This window comes from Pituophis catenifer, unplaced genomic scaffold, assembly GCF_029215685.1.
Source record: "Pituophis catenifer annectens isolate HBS135680 unplaced genomic scaffold, rPitCat1.0.hap2 SCAF_7, whole genome shotgun sequence".
Taxonomy (NCBI): Eukaryota; Metazoa; Chordata; class Lepidosauria; order Squamata; family Colubridae; genus Pituophis; species Pituophis catenifer.
The window spans coordinates 77,880,850-77,898,921 of record NW_027256887.1 but is presented as its reverse complement, the minus strand read 5'-3'; the positions used below and the strand labels follow the sequence as shown (position 1 = coordinate 77,898,921).

The following is an 18,072-nucleotide window of genomic DNA, read 5'->3' as shown; positions in this document are numbered from 1 at the left end:
TCTATAAGTCAATTTATAACAACCCTTGTTTAGGATGCTGAAGAGTAGCAGTTACAAGGGCTTTGGGGCAATTAACCAGCCTCATGGTTGTGTCTTCCTCTGGGAGTCCCAAGCTAGATAGCAAGGCCAGGTCTTTAAGTATTTTCAAAAGGCTGGAGATTGGGGGTCCAGGCTGGAGAGTGGGGGGAGAATATTCCAAAGCAGTGGTCTCCAACCTTGGCAACTTTAAGCCTTTTGGACTTCAACTCCCAGAATTGAAGAATTGAAGTTGCCAAGGTTGGAGACCCCTGTTCCAAAGGACAGGGGCAACAACAGACAGCACTCTCTTCCTGGGGCCCACTATTTGGAATTCCTTAACTGATGGGGCCTGTTCCATAACTTCCCTATCTGACTGGATGGATGTGCTGATATGATGGGGCGAAGATGGTTCCATAGGTAGTCTGGTCCCATGTCCTTAGGGCTTTAAAGATCATAACCAACACCTTCAATTGGACCTAGAAATCGGCCGGCACCGAATGCACTCTTCTTTGAATGCCCAAGTTAGCTTGTGTGGCTGCATTTTGTACCAGCTGAAGCTTCCGGATGGTTTTCAATGGTAGCTCCATGAACAGGGCCAGTTACTTCTGGTTGGTAGACAAAGTCATCAACAGAGCTAAATGCAAGTCTTTAGCAGAACTTAAAAGCCAAGAATATGGCTGTAAGAACTGAGTGACTTCCCCACAACACATGCTTTTCATTTAATCTTTGGAGATAATCTTCAATTATCTACAGACTGCTGTAGAAAATTGCTACAGTTTAATGTGAGATGCTAAAATAAGATAACGTTTAATAGATTTAAAACAAAAATGGAAATTTTTGAGATCTGCAATTTTTTTTTCTTTTAGTATCTCTTTCCCCTCTATCTCTTCTGAGATATGGTGCCTACTACTTCAATTGTACCTAAACTGATGCAGTGTGAACATGGTAGCTCATTTCAAAATAATACTGCTTTCATAACAACACATCAGTATTTTTAGACTTATGAGATCTTCTAATTCTTTTACTGTACCACTGCAAGCTTTTGCGGTCTCATTCTTATCAAATAAATAGAATTTTTAAAACTCTTCTTTTGTATCCTTTCCTCTCTGAGTGTTTTGAAAAAGCAAGTTGTGGGAGCCATATTGCAAGGACTATGAAAGAACAACCTAAACCAGTTTTTTTGTGCCTTGGGGATTTTAAGATGTATTGCATCAAAGCCCTCTGTGAAATAATACAGATTCTTTCTAGATGGCAGAGACCAGTGTTTCTCAAGCTCTGAATCTTTAAGATGCAAGGACTTCAACTCCCAGAATTCCCCAGCCAGCATGCATGAGTTGTGGTCCAAACATCATAAAGTCCCAAGATTGAGAAACACTGGTCTAAATATATAACATGTATAAGGAACAGATCTTCAGCCTTACTTGAGATGCTGGGAATTTAAACTGTTATCTATATAAAGCATCTGCTTTACAAATTACCTGTAGGCCCTTCTCAGATGGCAGAGAAATTTGGTTGATATGATGATGATTTATGCTTTAAAGGAAATCATCAACATTTTTAAATAGGCCCCTAAATAATAATCAGTGAGGTTGATTCAATGTTGCAGCAAAAAGAAAACCAAAGTATACCAAAATATTAGTTTACTAAAATCCAGTGTATCAACATAGATTAGAGCCAATTTAATGTATTGGTTATAGGGACCAGGTTAGCAATCAGATGACCTTAGTCCTGTCTTAGGCCCGAAACCAGGTGGGTGATTTTGAGCTAGTTCTTCTCTCTCAACCCTAGGAAGAAGAAAGCAATGGCAAACCACTTCTGAAAAGATTACCAGGACTCTTCCAGGCAGTTGAATGGAATCAAAGACACACAAACACAGACACACGCATACACAAACTTAACACCAAATCCAATAACCTGTTTCAAAATGAAACATACTTGAATAACAAATGACATAAAAATTATAAATGTGTTTCTGGAATATGACAGGTTCCAGGGCTCCCTGGAGCTTGTTGAAACAAACCCTAAGGCAAGGGTGTCAAACTCAAGGCCCGGGGGCTGGATCCAGCCCATGGGGTGCTTTGATCTGGCCCGTAGGGCTGCCCTGGAAACAGTGAAGGACCAGCCCGCAGTGCCTCTGCCAGTGAAAACAGAGCGCGCACCCCCCCCCCCCCCCCGAGCTATGTTTTTACTGGCCAAGGGCTTCAGGAGGCCATCACGGCCGAAAACGGAGCTCGGGAGCCTATTTTTGCTAGCAGAGCACTTAGGCCGCCACAGGCGCCCCCCCCCCCCCGGACATGAGTAACATCAAACTGGCCATGTCCACCCTCTCCACGGCTATCCCAGGCCCCCAAGGACAAAACCCTGATGTGGCCCTCAATGAAATCAACTTTGACCACCCTGCCCTAAGACATTATGTGGCTCAACTATTCAAGATATCTTAACATTGCCAAAAACTCTAGAAGAAACTGAAAGACACCTGAACACATCCAATACTATTGGCATTTTACTTTGAAAAAAAATAAGCCACCCGAAGTATTTTTTCTGTTAAGCTACAAGAAAAATTGACTTTGAGTGGAGGAAGCTTATAGTTTTGTATTGAAAAGAAATCAGAAAATGAAATGAATTTCTGTATAAAATGATTATAGCTCTATTGCTCTGCTGTGTTAACATCAACAAGGCAAGTCCTTTAATAGGAAACTCTCAGAAAAATTACATACATTACAGTATTTGTACTTATCCAAGTCTGGCTGATTTTGAAAAGGCTAAGCCTGGCTGTACTTGGTTAGTAGGTAGGCAGGACACCTCCTAGGACAGGGGTCAGCAACCTGCGGCTCTGGAGCCGCATGTGGCTCTTTCATCCCTCTGCTGCAGCTCCCTGTCGCCGGTCGGCTCCACAATTGATAGGGCTTTTGGTTAGGACAGGTAGAGGAAAAAGGATGCCACGCTAGGAGGAGATTCTATGGTGGGGGAACTGGACTTCTGGCTGGCTCCAGAATTGAATGCAGGGGCTTCCAGTTAGGATCTTTGTGGCTCTTTGAGTGTTTAAGGTTGCCGACCCCTGTCCTAGGAAGTACTGAGGCTTTAGGCTAGACTGGGAGGTTGAAATAGAAGAAGGTAATGGCAAACTATTTTAAATACTTAATCAAGAATAATCATGGAGTTATTTGAAGTTAAGGAAGTTTCCAAGAATATTTCATTAATAATTACATCAGCGATGTCTAACCTTGGCAACTTTAGGACCTGAGGACTTCAACTCCCAGAATTCCCCAGCCATCCAGCAGTTGAACTAAAGAAGGTTACTTTTTACTCATACTCTTAAGACATGGGTGTCAAACTCGATTGCATCACGTGACGTATCGTGACATTTTTTGCCTTTGTGGAGCCGGGGTTGACGTGGCCTGCGTGTGACGCATCGGGCCCACGGGGCGCCAGTTTGAACAGGCCTGCTCTAAGGCAAAATCCCTATGACTAAAGAACTGAGTCACTCTTCAGTAGCTGGTACCTTTCAGAGAATTGCCAGCACAATCTTCCCTTCCATTACTGATTGCATCTTGGCATGGCCCTTTTTTTGGCCATGAGTGCCTTTCCAGCCCGCCCGCCTTCCCAGGATATGTTCCAATTGGAGAGTAGTTTAATATGATAAACACCTCAGCTAGCCTACTCTATTCATAGTACAATCCCACATGGATTATTGGTGTTCGAATGTAAAGTGCTCTTCTAAAGTGAATGAATCAGTCTCTCGGATAAATTAGAGGGGAAAATCCTTATTGTTCTACAAGCGTATAGATGCCAAACAACACTGAAATCCCCATCATTGTCCAAATCAACCTAGTCCAGACTTCCCCTTCTTCCTCTTTCCCCCAACTTAAGTATTTGTGAATCTTCAATGTGACCCAAGATCTCTGTTATATGGCAGAATAGACTCTTCACTTCTAGAGACTTTAGGAAGCCATCTTGCATCCTCAGTATTATTTCATACCTTCCAGAGGCTGATAATGGACGAAGAACTCATCTGTATCTTCATGTTTTTTATTTCCAGATTTGAAAATTATTATGAAATGAACAGGATGATATCCAGTGGCAATACCCCTGACAATACATATTTGGAGGCACTTGAGTATAGGTTTAGGGGATAAAATGCCCCTAAACCTGGGCATTTTATCTGCCCAGGTTTAGGGTCTTAATCTAGAATTCCTGGACTCATAACTTTGGAATGATCTCCTAGTTTACCTCAGGAATTCAAATTGAAACTTCCCAAACATATGGATGTTTAACCTCTGTTTAAATACTTTCAGGGAAGGAGATACACCAATCAGTTCCATTATTGTCAACCTTGTGAGCTAATCCAAAAACATGCCTAGATGAACTATTAGTATTTCATTGTCAAGTTAAATTAACAGAATTTCTGTATGTTCCTTCTCCATCATCTATACCGCCCATGAAACTATGGAGGGTCCCTTATGCCCACACTCCTTCTGACCTAAGCTGTCTCTTATTTGACCTTTCTTCTGGCTGTAGCTCTTTCCAGTGGTGGGTTGCTACCGGTTCGCCCCAGATCGGGCGAACCAGTGGCGGTGGCGGCATGAGGCTCTGCCCACCCGCCCGGATGATTCTGCGCATGTGCGCATGCGCCCCCATGAGCAAACCGGTAGCAACGGGTTTTGAAACCCACCCCTGGCTCTTTCCCCTGTCTCCCAAGGTCAGCCCCACATGTCATTACAATTGTTGAACTACTCTTACATCAGGAAGTTTCTTCTAACATTTAACTGGAATCCATCTTCCTGTAAATTTTTGCTGTGATAGAAAATAGGCTTTACCTTCTTTTAGGTATAGTATTTGGAGAAGGCTGTCATACCTCTCTTCATTTTTTTTCTTCTCAAGACTAGCACTGTTAATTCCTTCAATCTTTTCATAGGTCTTAGTTTCGAATTCTATTGCTCTTCTCTGAACCCACTCTTGATTCATTGATTCCTTAGGTTGATCTGTACTCTGTACTAAACAGAGTACTCAAGATGGGGTCCCATCAAGACTAAAATGAAGTGGATTCATGAGTTCCTGTGAATTAGAAACTTCCTTCTGTTGATACAGCCTAAAATGGCATGTCCATTTTTTGCAGTTGCTTCACAGTGTGATCTCATACTCAGTTTGTAATTCAATACAGTTCCAAGATTCCCAAATGCTTCGTCCCCTCCCCCCAAGGCAAGTTCATACTATAGCTACTAATGCTAAACCAAGTAACATCTATTCTTTATTTTTACATTCGCTACTATAGGTAGGGACGTGGTGGCTCAGTGGCTAAGACACTGAGCTTGTCAATCAGAAGGTCAGCAGTTCAGCGGTTCAAATCCCTAGTGCCGCGTAATGGGGTGAGCTCCCGTTACTTGTCCCAGCTTCTGCCAACCTAGCAGTTCGAAACTATGTGAAAAATGCAAGTAGAAACATAGGGACCACCTTTGGTGGGAAGGTAACAGCGCTCCGTGCGCCTTTGGCATTTAGTTATGCCGGTCACATGACCATGGAGACGTCTTTGGACAGCGCTGGCTCTTTGGCTTAGAAACGGAGATGAGCACCACCCCCTAGAGTCGGGAATGACTAGCACATATGTGCAAGGGGAACCTTTACCTTTAGTATACTTACTTACTTATTCACAAAACGCATGCTGTGGTGGAATTGGAAAGCAGAAATAGGAGAGATCCGTGGGCACATTGAAAACCTGAGAATTAATTAGGCAATTAGGTAATTTTGAAAGTGAGTAATGTAACAGCATTGAACGTCCTTGGAAACTTGTAGTGACTGTTTCCAGTCTTCCACCAGGTTTATCAAGGGAATGCAGAATTTGAAATAATAGACTGCAATTTCTTGCCTGATGTGCAGAAGGAGCAAGATAAGAACAAACTATGCAAAATATTCATGTTGTTCCTCAGTTCCTCTTCCAAACATGTGACACTAACATGCGATTCATGCACACTAACATTTCTTTACTTGCAGATGGCCATTTTTTCCCCTTAGTTGGGCTTTGGCTCCGGGATGTTTCAAATAAGGTTTTGTTGATATGTATGGAATTTAGAAATGTTTTATGGAAGCCTCTGCCAACTACACTATTTAACTTCAGTTATATACACAAGCATTTATTTTGCTGAAAGGTGCTCAAAATTACAATGTGTTCTTGACATCTCATAGGTCTTTAATTATTCTAGCTAATAACAGGTAGAAGTTCCAATATACTTCATCTCTTAAGTGCCTGATCATTTTATTTGTCAGTGACCCAGATTCAAGCAATTACATTTGACACTGGTTAGAGATAATGATAAAAGGAAGATAATATAGCTGGAATTTGTGGTTATAATTTAAAAAATAAAACACTGCATAAGACAGTGAAATCATTGACACTTCATGCTGAATAGGAATATTAGTAAGATTTAATATCTAGTAGCTTATATTTATCATAAGACAAAGGATAATTGCATTTATTAATGATACAGATTATTAGGAACCGATTGCCTGATAGCATATTTTGAATTTATGAGCAATAGATAAATAGACACATGGTACAAATACACAGAGAAAGAATATTCTGTAAGTTGGATGTCTGGTTGTTTTTGATCTGGTTTGGTTTGCAGTATCTTTGGACATATTAACATCTGGGGATTAAAAAAACCAAGCAAAATGCTATTCTAATTCTGGCCAGTGCAATTGTCTAGTAAAAACATAGTAATCTAATACCTTCCCCTTCCCTTCCCACTCAGTATCTAACACTATTCAGTAGCAGTTTGAGCAAGGGCTGATATTTGAAAACCCATTATTATTTTTCATGGTCTCTCTATGTCACACTAATGGGTTTGCATTCATGATGTTCAGATGTTCATTCTGAAACTTTTTACGATTGGTCTGAAATGTGACAGCTCTCTTCCTTCAACTCTCTCTCTCTTTTTTTGGTTTTAAAAACAAACTTTATTAAATTTAAAAATATTAAAAAAGAAGAAAATATACAAATTTTCTCAATCATTAAATTACATAATCAATACAACAACACAAACAAACTAAATACATGTGATTATATATACACATATATATACAAACAGTGACTTATTACCTATTCTATCTATCTGACGGTGCATCTTTGTTACATTAATATCCCCTAACTTTTGTCTTTACCCTTTTTTCCTTTGATTTATCCACTTGTACCATCTATTCCATACTATAAAATATTTTGAGTCTTTCTTGTCATTTAATTCTAGAGTTAATTTGTCCATTTCTGCACATGTATAAATTTTTTGAATTACTTCCTGATCCGTTGGCAAACGATCTGTTTTCCACAATTGTGCTAGTGCCAATCTAGCCGCCATAATTATATGTAGTGTTAAGTATTTTATGTCTTTTCTAATATTCCTTTTAATCATGCCTAATAAGAAAACTTCTGGTTCTAGTTCAGTTTCTTGGTCTATTATTTCTACTACCCATGTTTTTATTTTTTTTCCAATATTTCTTTATTTCTGGGCAAAGCCACCAAGCATGGAAGAAAGTACTCTGGGCTTGTTTACATTTCCAACATCCTTCAACTCTCAATGGAAGAGTAATCTGACAAAACTGTTTCGGTTCCTCTTTGTCTTGGCCATTTTGGTGACTCTATGAGGAGCATTCTTTGCATGTTGTGACTTGGGCACATCTCTTTCCTCTTTCTTTAAAAAATGCACTATCATTTGTAGCTCACAGTTCTTCAATAGCTTCCAGCCCCAGCCCTTCAAGATCGGCTTTGAAGCTCTTTTTCTGAACTTACTCCAGTTGTGAATCCCCTGACTCACAAACAGCCAAAGTTCTTTTTTCACCCTTGAAAAGACAAAGGGATCAAATTTTGAGCTTAGGACTAGAACTTTATACCACAGACATTCAGGCAAGGGGCCTTTTCCTTTCCGTACCTCCTTTTGGGAAAAGGCCCCTAAGATTACTGTCTACTTTGGGTGAGGGGTAAGAGTTATAAGGCTCTAGACCAGGGATATCAAACTCAATTTCATTGAGGGCCGCATCAGGGTTGTGTTCGACCTTGGAGGGTTGGGGTGGGCATGGCCAGTTCGATGTCACTCATGTCAGGGGCGCTTTTGGTGGCCCGAGCACTCTGCCAGCGATAACGGGCTCCTGAGCTCCGTTTTCGGCTGTGACAGCCTCCTGCAACCCTCTGCCAGTGAAAATGGAGCTCGGACTCCATTTTCGCTGGCAGAGGCACTGTGGGCCTGTCTTTCGCTGTTTCCAGGGCGGCCCCTTGGGCCAGATCTAAGCATCCCACGGGCCATATCCGGCCTCTGGGCCTTGAGTTTGACACCCCTGCTCTAGACCTTGCCAATGTAATTCTCCTACCAGCTTCAAATACAAGATGTCAAAAAAAATAAATAATAATAATTAAGTCCAAGCCAATTTCTCTTTCAGGTCCTTCCATATCAGCCTGAGGCGGAATTCCTGCTGATTTTAAGAAAGATTGAAAACGTTAAAGTGCTACTACAGGTTGTGAGTCCTTGCCTAATTGTCTAGTGGATGTTCTCCAAATCTTTCATTCTTTAAAGCAGGAGTCCCCAACCCCCAGGCCGTGGCCCACTACTGGGCTGCGAGCCGTTTGGATCCTGGCTGTGGAAGCGGCAGGCAAGTGTGCACATGCACATCCCTACTTGCACACACACTCCATTTGCTTAAGCGGTGTGTGTATGTGCGTGCTGGCCTCTCGCACAAATGGAGTTGTGCCTGTGTGTGCTTGCCATTCGCTCGCACAGAACCGTCCCCTCCCCCCTCCCCACCGGTCCGCAAAGCTAGAAAGGTTGTGGAACTCTGCTTTAAAGTATCTTTAAAACCTGAAGGAAACCTAATACTTTGTGCTATTATAACGCAAAATGGAATAGATATTGCCTTTCTACTTGATAGAAACAGATTAGTCCTTGTTCTTTGCCAGCAGAGATGCCTTTTTGTCTTCTGTTAAGTGTTAAATGGAGACCCTATTAAGCCTTTAGGATTTATTTGTGTGGCAATTTCAGTTTTTCCTTCTACTATATAAATACTACTAGTATTTCATCAATTTTTGTCTTCTTTGTAGTTAAACAATTTAGATTTAGCTTCCATAGCTTGTTTCCTCCTATTACTAAGTGGGCCCCTTCTTGGAGTCTTTCCATGGTCCTTGCTCAGTTATCATCCAAAACATTTGAGCCAAGGATCTTCTGCGTCTTTATGTCTTTTCACTATGAAAACTGTGTCTCCGCCTGCCGTACAAGTAAACACTGTCAGCTCTATATAACTTTGGATAAACACAAGATTATTGTCTGTGATAAGAGAATCCTTTCTTTAAATTTTCTCTACTTCTCAAATGTCACAGGTTTTAGTGGCCTGATGATTTTTTTTTTCATAATCTGGGTACACATCTTACTCTGTCTTTGTCTTTGACATATTTTGGGGCTGTTTTCAGCTAGGAATAAGACCATGAGTAAATTTTCTATGTTCTTCTTTGTCATTTTAATCCATGCAATGACCTCTCTGTCTAAGCATGACACTATTCGCACTTGATCATTGAGTTGAACTAGCTCACTTTTTGCGTTAATGATTTAGCTCTTCCAGAAGATGCTCAGAGTCTTTTCACCCGTTCAACTGCGTCTTCAGAAGCTTCACCCACAGGAATAGCCTTGTCCACCTCTGTGAAATGTCATTGGCTTGATGTTAACTGTTATAATGGATGCTTTTTTCTACAGGGCTGTCCTTTGTTTGTTTTTAGAACCCCTTAATTGATGTCCTCAAATAAGCTCACTATTCTTCCAATTGCTTATCTGTAACTAAAATTGTATGTTTGGTCACTTGACTATTCATATAACCATCCTGCCTTACTCTACTCTGGCAGTTCATTTCATGTAAGAGACATGAGCAGCTGGAGAATCAGGTCACATGACCATGGGACACGCAAATGGCTATACATTTGGCCCACTTGCTGAGTACCCAAAGTTCAGTCATGTGGGTGGATGGGTGGTGACGGTTGGAATGCCCAATCTGCTCTTTTATGATCATCTAAATATTTGCAGCCAGATCTGATAGCATTAAAACTAATACAATCTTCTGGCGTTACTCCACTCCCAAGAGATCATCTTAAGCCACTGCTGCTGTTGTTCCTCCCTCAGAATGGCTAGTGTGTGCCACCCCAGCACCAAAATTTCCTCAGATGTAGCAATTCATGGACCACAGTGTTCTACTTAAACTACACCAGATGTGTTTCAACTTTGTTCTTACAGTCCCCAGCTGGTATGAGAGGCATCTAAGATATCTGAAGGGCACCAGGTTGAAAAGACAGTATTGAAGGAGTAATGCAGCATGCTATTTGGTCCAAGAGGAGAAAAAGACAACCTTTCTTTGTTATTTTTTTACATTATAAGAAAAAATACCATAACAAATTGTTGTTTTCTCCAAAACATATTCCTCTCTTGCAACTTGCTTTAAAAGACTACTATGAGTCTCCTGTAGTCAGATCCCGGTTGGAAGTCAACAGTTTAGCATCCTGGTGGGACTGTTACAAAGGCAATTGTTCCAGATGCATGATTGGGATCAGGGCTCATAATATCTTCTGGTTGTTTGTTTCTTAATTCTTCTCCAGCTCCCAACATAAATGGCGTAGAAGAACCCAGTCTTGCTAAGAGATTGCGTGGCACACCAGAACGGATTGAATTGGAGAACTATCGGCTCTCGGTACAACGGGAAGAAGATTTGGAAGAAGTGCCAGAGGAGACATTGGCAGAGCACAACCTCAGCAGCGTGCTAGACAAAGGAACAGAAGAGGATGTACCCAGCAGGTTATTTGATTTGGGCATGTTTAACAGCTTCTGTAGTTAGATTTTTATAGCCTATGCTAAAATATACTTCTTCAAATTAACTAGCAAAAATCTCTTAATATATTGTGATACCAGAGACTGAAAAGAAAGATGGCTTTGGAGTTCCATTATAAGGTTACTATTATCCTATGGTTTCTCTACAAATCTTATAAAGCTTTTGTCTTCTAGTTGGTCAACCATTTTTAGCACAGTCTAGTCAACCATTTTTAGCACAGGACACATTTTGTCCTGAATAGCGTTTACTGCTGTTTTTTTAACTCTTTATCCTATAAAACTTAGTAAGACCAAGCAAGATTTGCATGCTTCTTCAGATTTAAGATTTGGGTCTGAATCAAAAAACTGTCCAAATAAGAGGTCAACCAAAATGCTACATCTTGGGTTCAGCTCTAAATTCAAAAATGGCAACCGCCAAATTATAAAGCTTGCAATTTTCCAACTTTTTTTTTTTATAGAAAAGGTTTGTAAGCCTTCTTCTGCAAACACAAAAATGCCCTCACACTTTACTTTAAAACAGGGGTGTCCAACTTTGCTACCTTTAAGACTTATGGACTTCAACTTCCAGAATTCCCCAGACAGCCATGCTCCGTGGACACCCCTGCTCTAAAAGAACTACAGAAACCACCAAACGTGGCAGTGAACACCCTTGTTTCTAGTACATGTTGTCATCAGAAATCTATTTATCACTTGGCGATTCACTCAACCATCTTAAATCATAGAAGCATAAGGCTGGAAGGAACCTTGGAGGTCTTCTAATACAAGCCCCTGCCTAAGGCAGGAGTCTTTATACCCATTCTGGACAAATGACTGTCCAATCATTTTGTGAAAACTTCTAGAGCAGGGATCAGCAACCCGCGGCTCTGGAGCCGCATGTGGCTCTTTCATCCCTCTGCTGCGGCTGCCTGTCGCTCAAAATATGTGTTACAACTGCCAATGCGTGATACCCGCCGGCACACGATTTATTGACCCCCTTTTCAACCTCCGGTAGGCCAATCATGGATAAATCCAAGAAAAGAAAAAAGTTTCAGAAGAAAACAGAACATTTAATTCAACTACATATACTAGTTTTGTGGCCGCTCAAGAAATAGTCAGGCACAGGAAGGGTTTTGTGGCTCCCGGTGTTTTCTTTTGGGAAATGGGGCCAAATGGCTCTTTTGAGTGTTGAAGGTTGCAGACCTCTGCTCTAGAGGCAAGTATTAATAATGTAGAGAAGCAATTGAAGAACTCCATTTAACTCATAGATTCCAGCTAGAGTTCTTACTCTATACTCTATATACCCCATTTTCAAGTAACAGCAAACTCTTTTGTCTTTCGAAGGAAATAAAGCTAACATTCTTTCATGATGGTTTCTTATCTGACAAGGCAATATACTAAAATAAAATAATGTGTTTGTATTGCAGAGGCTGGGAGGGAGGAAAATGCATTCTTAGAAGTCGAAAAAATATGCAGATTTCTTTCATACTCTAGATAAAATTCCCAGAAGATTTACATTTGTTAAGTTTGCCCATAATTTTACTTAGCAACCTTTTTTTTTTTTTTTTAAAGAATCTATTTGCACACATACTATTTGGGAAAGATAGAAATAGAAGATAGAATGAATGATTCTCTAAATTTGGTGATTGGTTTTTTTTTCTCTCCAAATGGGGACCATTATTTAAGATGCATTACTAAAGCATGGGTTGAATAAATGAGATACAGACATTTAAGTGACTCAGACTATTAACTATGGAGAGAGAAAAGTTAAAAATGCAATTATCAAGCGCTCTTTCCATTCATACAACAGACTACAAAGATTTCCATAGGTAAAATAATGGTAGATACAACTTTTTTCTGTCAGGGCAGCAAATGAAACGATCATAGAACATCTGAAGGACTTAAAGTCAGGAATAAGTAATATTCCTTCTGATGTTTTGACAATTGCTCTCATAGTCTCTGCCCATTGGCCATGCTGGCTGCTGTTGAAGAGTATTGAAGTACATGCTCTTCAGGTAGGGGTATGGTGATTGTTATACCCCTATTCTCAGTAAATCCGCTTCTCTAAATAAAGTTCTAGATTCAGTTTTGCCTTTATGCCATAGAATACCCAAGAACTTAAATTTCAGGTTGTTTATGAAGATAGAAACTCTCCTACTCCATTAAAATAAGGGTGTGTGTGTGTGAATTGGAATAGAAAATTTCAATAGACTGCTGGGATACATGATCTCAGATATAGCTGCTAAACTTTTGAAAATTCAAAACCATGGGAAAACCATAATTTAGCACTAACTGCATGTTTGAGTGATCTCCTATTTTACCCCAGGAATCTTTAGTTGAAATGAATGAATACAATACATAAATATATGAAATCGGTATCTGACATGTCAAAAAGCTATTGCCGGCCGGATGTACAGGTAGTCCTAATTTATGACCGCAGTTGGAATCAGAACTTCCATTGCTAAGCGAAGTAGTTGTTCAGTGAGTTATGCCCGATATTATGTTTTCTACAATTGATAAGCAAATCACTGCAGCTGAATCACGTGATTGTTCATATGACCTCAGAACACTACAACTGTTGTAAATACATACCAGTTGTCAAGCGCCCAAATATTGATCACGTGATTGTGGGGATGCTGTGATGGTCATAAATATGAAGACCATAAGTCACTTTTTTCAGTGCCATTGCAACTTTGAATGGTTGCAAGTCAAGGACTACCTAAACCGGGGGTCTCCAACCCTGGCAACTTTAAGCCAAGCTGGGGAATTCTGGGAGTTGAAGTCCTCCAGGCTTAAAGTTGCCAAGTTTGGAGACCCCCTGACCTATACAATATCAGGCTAAATAGTTAAGTATTCTGAACAGGTAGATGATAGTTTCCTTTAGCTTTATTTATTGAAAAGTATTATTGGCTGAAAGATTTTCAAGATGGCTCTTGCCTGTTTTCCCAACAGTAGTTCAGAATCAGAGATAGAGGAGGAGGAGGAGGAAGAGGAAGAAGAGGCCGAGGCAGCAGACCAGCCCAAGCAACCTACCTCCGATCTGGGTGGCGTGCCGTGGAAAGAGGCTGTGCGAATACATGCCATGTTGAAAGGGAAGAGTGAGGAGGAGCTGAAGATTGAGAAAAATCATGATCATGAAGAACAGGAAGAGGTGGAAGAAGAGGAGGAGGAGCTGGAGGAAGAGGAGGAAGAAGAGGAGGAGGAGGAAGAAGAAGAAGAAGTCTCTAGCGAAGGTTAGTAATAGTTTTTTTCCCCATCTAGGTATAAATTTGTGTGCTGATGTGTGATATATGTGTGTCGGTGTGGGCTTCAGATCCTTTAGCAATGGGTTTGCTGCCCCGTGGCCTAGTCGGCTGCCTGCATCATGGTGGGGGGGGGGCTTTTTCACCCTCCCCAGACTCTGGAGGCTTTCCTCAAGCCTCTGGGAACCTCCAGTAGGCCTGTTTTTTGCCCTCCCCTGCACTTACCTGGAATGATGAACGGGCCGCGTGGAGACTCCTAGGAGGGGCGGGAGGGGCAGGGCAAGGTGGGCATGGCCAGCCAGGAGTAGCATTTGGGGGTTCACCAAACCCCGGCGATCTGTGGCTAGACCCTATCGAACCCCCAGGAGCCCACCCCTGATGTGTGTCTATGTATTCCTCTTTTTCTCTGGAAAACTTACATATTAATACATAGCAGTAAATCTGACTGAGTCTGATATATAAAAAAAATTCTGGGAAGTGAGAAAGAAATCCTTTGAGGAAGTAATCTGGTAGAATCCAAATTGAGGCTATTTTTTTCTCATTGTATTTTGTCTAATCCATCTCTCATTGCCTTAATTTAATTTTAATATCTTAAACGCAATACTCAACTGTCCTATTTGGGTTTACCAAAGGAAAAAGCTACGAATGAATACGTTGCACTCAAGGTGAAGACAGAATCACAATATTAGGAGCCAGGAAACCGACCTCCAAAGGCAGACATTTCAGAAAACAGTTATATCATTGTTGTAAAGCCTATTAATTATCTACGAAGTTCAGTGTTCCACTTCTATCACTTGCAGGGAAGGCTGAAAAAAACCTCTATCTGAAATTTGTGAAGCTGTTACTATAAGCTATAAACAGTTTGGAAACAGTTGCAGCATCCTGAGATCATGCGGTCACCATTTGCGAGCCAAAAAGCAGTCAGTGGGGAAACTACCGTGTTTCCCCGAAAATAAGACCCTGTCTTATATTTTTTTGAACCCCGAAATAAGCACTTGGCCTTATTTCCAGGGAGGTCTTATTATTTTGGGGCACATGGAGCAAGATGGGGCTCTTCTTGCTGTCTTACCTGATTTCCAGCTCTGCGCTTAAATATTTTCAGGGAGGGCTTGTTTTCGGGGGGAGGCTTATTTTAGCGCATGTGCTCAAAAGCCCGACTGTGCTTATTATCAGGGAATGTCTTATTTTCAGGGTAACAGGATAGATTCATTTAATGACCACGTGATTCATACAACAACTGCAGTGATTCGCTTAACAAATGTGGCAAAGAAGGTTGTAAAATCAAGCGTAACTCACTTAACAACCTTGCTTAAGAATGGAAATTCTCGCCCCGATTGTGTTCTTCAGTCAAGGACCACCTGCAAGTAGCAAAGAACTGTGAGGAAGGATACTAACGTTATCCTTTCTCCAGCTTCGTGAACTTATTCCTTTTGTTTTTTAAAAAACTAAACATTAACAATATCTAGCAGAGAAATGAGGTGGAATATTAAATGAGGGAATCTGACGCTGTATATGAGAAACAGACTTTCTCATTCCTGGGCATGAGGATGGGATTGTGAGTCTGAGCCTGCAATTGGTATACATTCAATGAACACAACAGGCTAGGTTCGCAATTGTCTAAAAAAAACCCTTAAAAAGCTGTGAGTCAACTGTAATCAAAAAGCTGCAAGTCACTATTTATTGTAGCAGCGAGTAGAAAATCATAAACATGTAGAATATGTAGGTTGGAAGGTGAGTAGGCGCCCAGCATCTCTGATTTTTATAATCGTAACTGAGAAAACCACCAACTTGGTTACTTTTGGAACTGATCTTTTTTTAAACAATTGGTTCTTGTTTTAAAATAAGTCTTATTTTAAAGACAGACCATATTTTTATTTTAAAAATTAGATAAAAATAAAAATAGATAAAAATAATAATATGGTCCGACCATATATTTAAAATAAAATATGGTCTGTCAGAGCATTTGATCACTCTCTCATGTTCTGCATGGATCAACTCCTTTAGTAATGGAACACAAGAAGGGGATTTTAGCCAATAAGAGTCTTTGGTTAAGAGATCCTAAATAAATTAAAATTAGTTAGATACCGTAGGTGCAGGATTTTTTTATTTTTTTTAATTTATATGCCACCCTTCTCCAGAGACTTAGGGCAGCTTACAATGTGCTAAGCAATAGCCTTCATCCTTTTGTATATTTATACAAAGTCAGCTTATTGCCCCACCAACTGAGTCCTCATTTAACCTACCTTAGAAAGGATGGAAGGCTGAGTCAACCTTGAGCCTGGTGAGATTCGAACCTGCAGTAATTGCAGGCAGCTGGTCTTAATAACAGGGTGCTTTAGACCACTGTACTACCAAGGCTCCACACACAATTTGTGGGATATATACGGATTTTCCAATTTTGTAGCCGCTGTGTGCTGTGGGATAGATGTGTATCCATTACACATGTATCTGTACATATTTAGCATGTTCAGATTCCTATGTGAGATTGAACATGCGTAAGACTATCTAGAAAAGTGAAGCAATTTAAGGCCTCTGTGGGTTTCCTCAGCTTTCACCTGTGTTCCTTCTCACTCTCTGTCCTTTATTTCAATGTCAATGCTATTTGTTGGTGTCTTCCTCCCCCTGCTGTAGAGGGAGAGTATTACCCTTGGGAGCGAGAACTTCAGCAAGGCCTCTGGCTTCAACGTCTATCAAACGAAGAGGACATGGGTACTTTTAAAGGTACCCTAGCACCGTCACTGCATTCCTTGAGGAAAAAGAGGGAGCTCCTTTATTACAAAGAGCAGGTCTCATGTGGTACAGCATATTTAGAAACTGCTGTATTCAACAAAATTACATTCTAAATAAAAGCACACCTATATCCGTCTTTTCCTCTAGATCAAGTGTTTCTCAGTTTAGCAACTTTATGTTATGTAAACTTCAACTCCCAGAATTCCCCAGCTAATTCCCCAGCCACCCCTGCTAGCTTCAGAATTCTGGGAGTTGAAGTCCCCATATTTTAAAATTGCTAAGGATAGAAAAACTGCTTTAGGACATTAGCATGGTAATTTACCATGTGGTTTTACCTTGTGGTTTACCTTAGTTTTTCATCACAATAACTGTGAGATAAGAAATAGAGATTACTCAATTCAATCCCTAATTACCATGATCAAATGGGGACTGGTTCTCGTTAATTTTTTATTGAACATTTTAACCATTATATTATCAGGAGCAAATATAACATTTGCTTTTTTTTCTGCCTCTTTCATAAATGTAAAAAGAGTAAAAGATAGATTAAGGCTCAGACATTTCTAGGTTAAATTCATTAAATTCCATGGCCAAATATGTGTCCGTTGCTGCACACTCATATACTGTCTTTTTTGTGCTGCTTATCTGGGAATGAGTCAAACTCTAAGCATTCAAAGACAAGCAGCATTGTGATCTTGTGTTTTTCACTGTGCCAGATTTTTTATTTATTTATGTCATAGCTTGACATTTTTGTTACAGTGATAACTTCATCAAAAAGAATCCACACTATCTCTCTTTTTTATTAACCAGAAAAAAAGTATTTTGTTCCAATTTTTGAAGACTTGGTTTGAAAAATTGGAAGTTCCCTCCATTTTGGCTTAATATTATATCACATGTTATTGTGACATATTGTGATAATTCGATAAAAGCTGTTTGCTTCTCGTGTCTGAAATTCAGCTGCAAAAACGGTTGTGTATAAATAGAGAACAGGGTACAATAGCAGTCACTATGGCTATATATTGTCATAAATAAAATTTTGAAGAATTATATCTTTCTGGAGACCAAGCAGAATAGGAGTGTGTGCTGTTTTGCTCACACACAAACCCTTCCAGCAATTGTGGATAACAAATCACAGACTACTCTATATTTTGTTTATTGGGACATTTGAACAAGGGTTTCTATCTTTTATAGAACAAGACAGATCCACATTTTATTCTTGCTTTCAGAGAAAACAATTTTTAAAAGAAGTGCCAGCTGGACCATCAGAA

General features: G+C 40.2%; 1 protein-coding gene across 3 annotated transcripts in view; it reads left to right on the top strand.

Moving 5' to 3' along the window:
• The window catches only part of MICAL3 (microtubule associated monooxygenase, calponin and LIM domain containing 3), a 195,125-nt gene that overhangs the window by 136,432 nt on the left and 40,621 nt on the right, over positions 1–18,072 (top strand). For all 3 annotated transcript variants that reach the window (XM_070947144.1, XM_070947143.1, XM_070947142.1), the window contains 3 exons: positions 10,631–10,826; positions 13,788–14,068; positions 16,709–16,798. In XM_070947144.1, the coding sequence (XP_070803245.1) occupies positions 10,631–10,826; positions 13,788–14,068; positions 16,709–16,798 (567 nt within the window). The remainder of the gene's footprint in view (positions 1–10,630; positions 10,827–13,787; positions 14,069–16,708; positions 16,799–18,072) is intronic.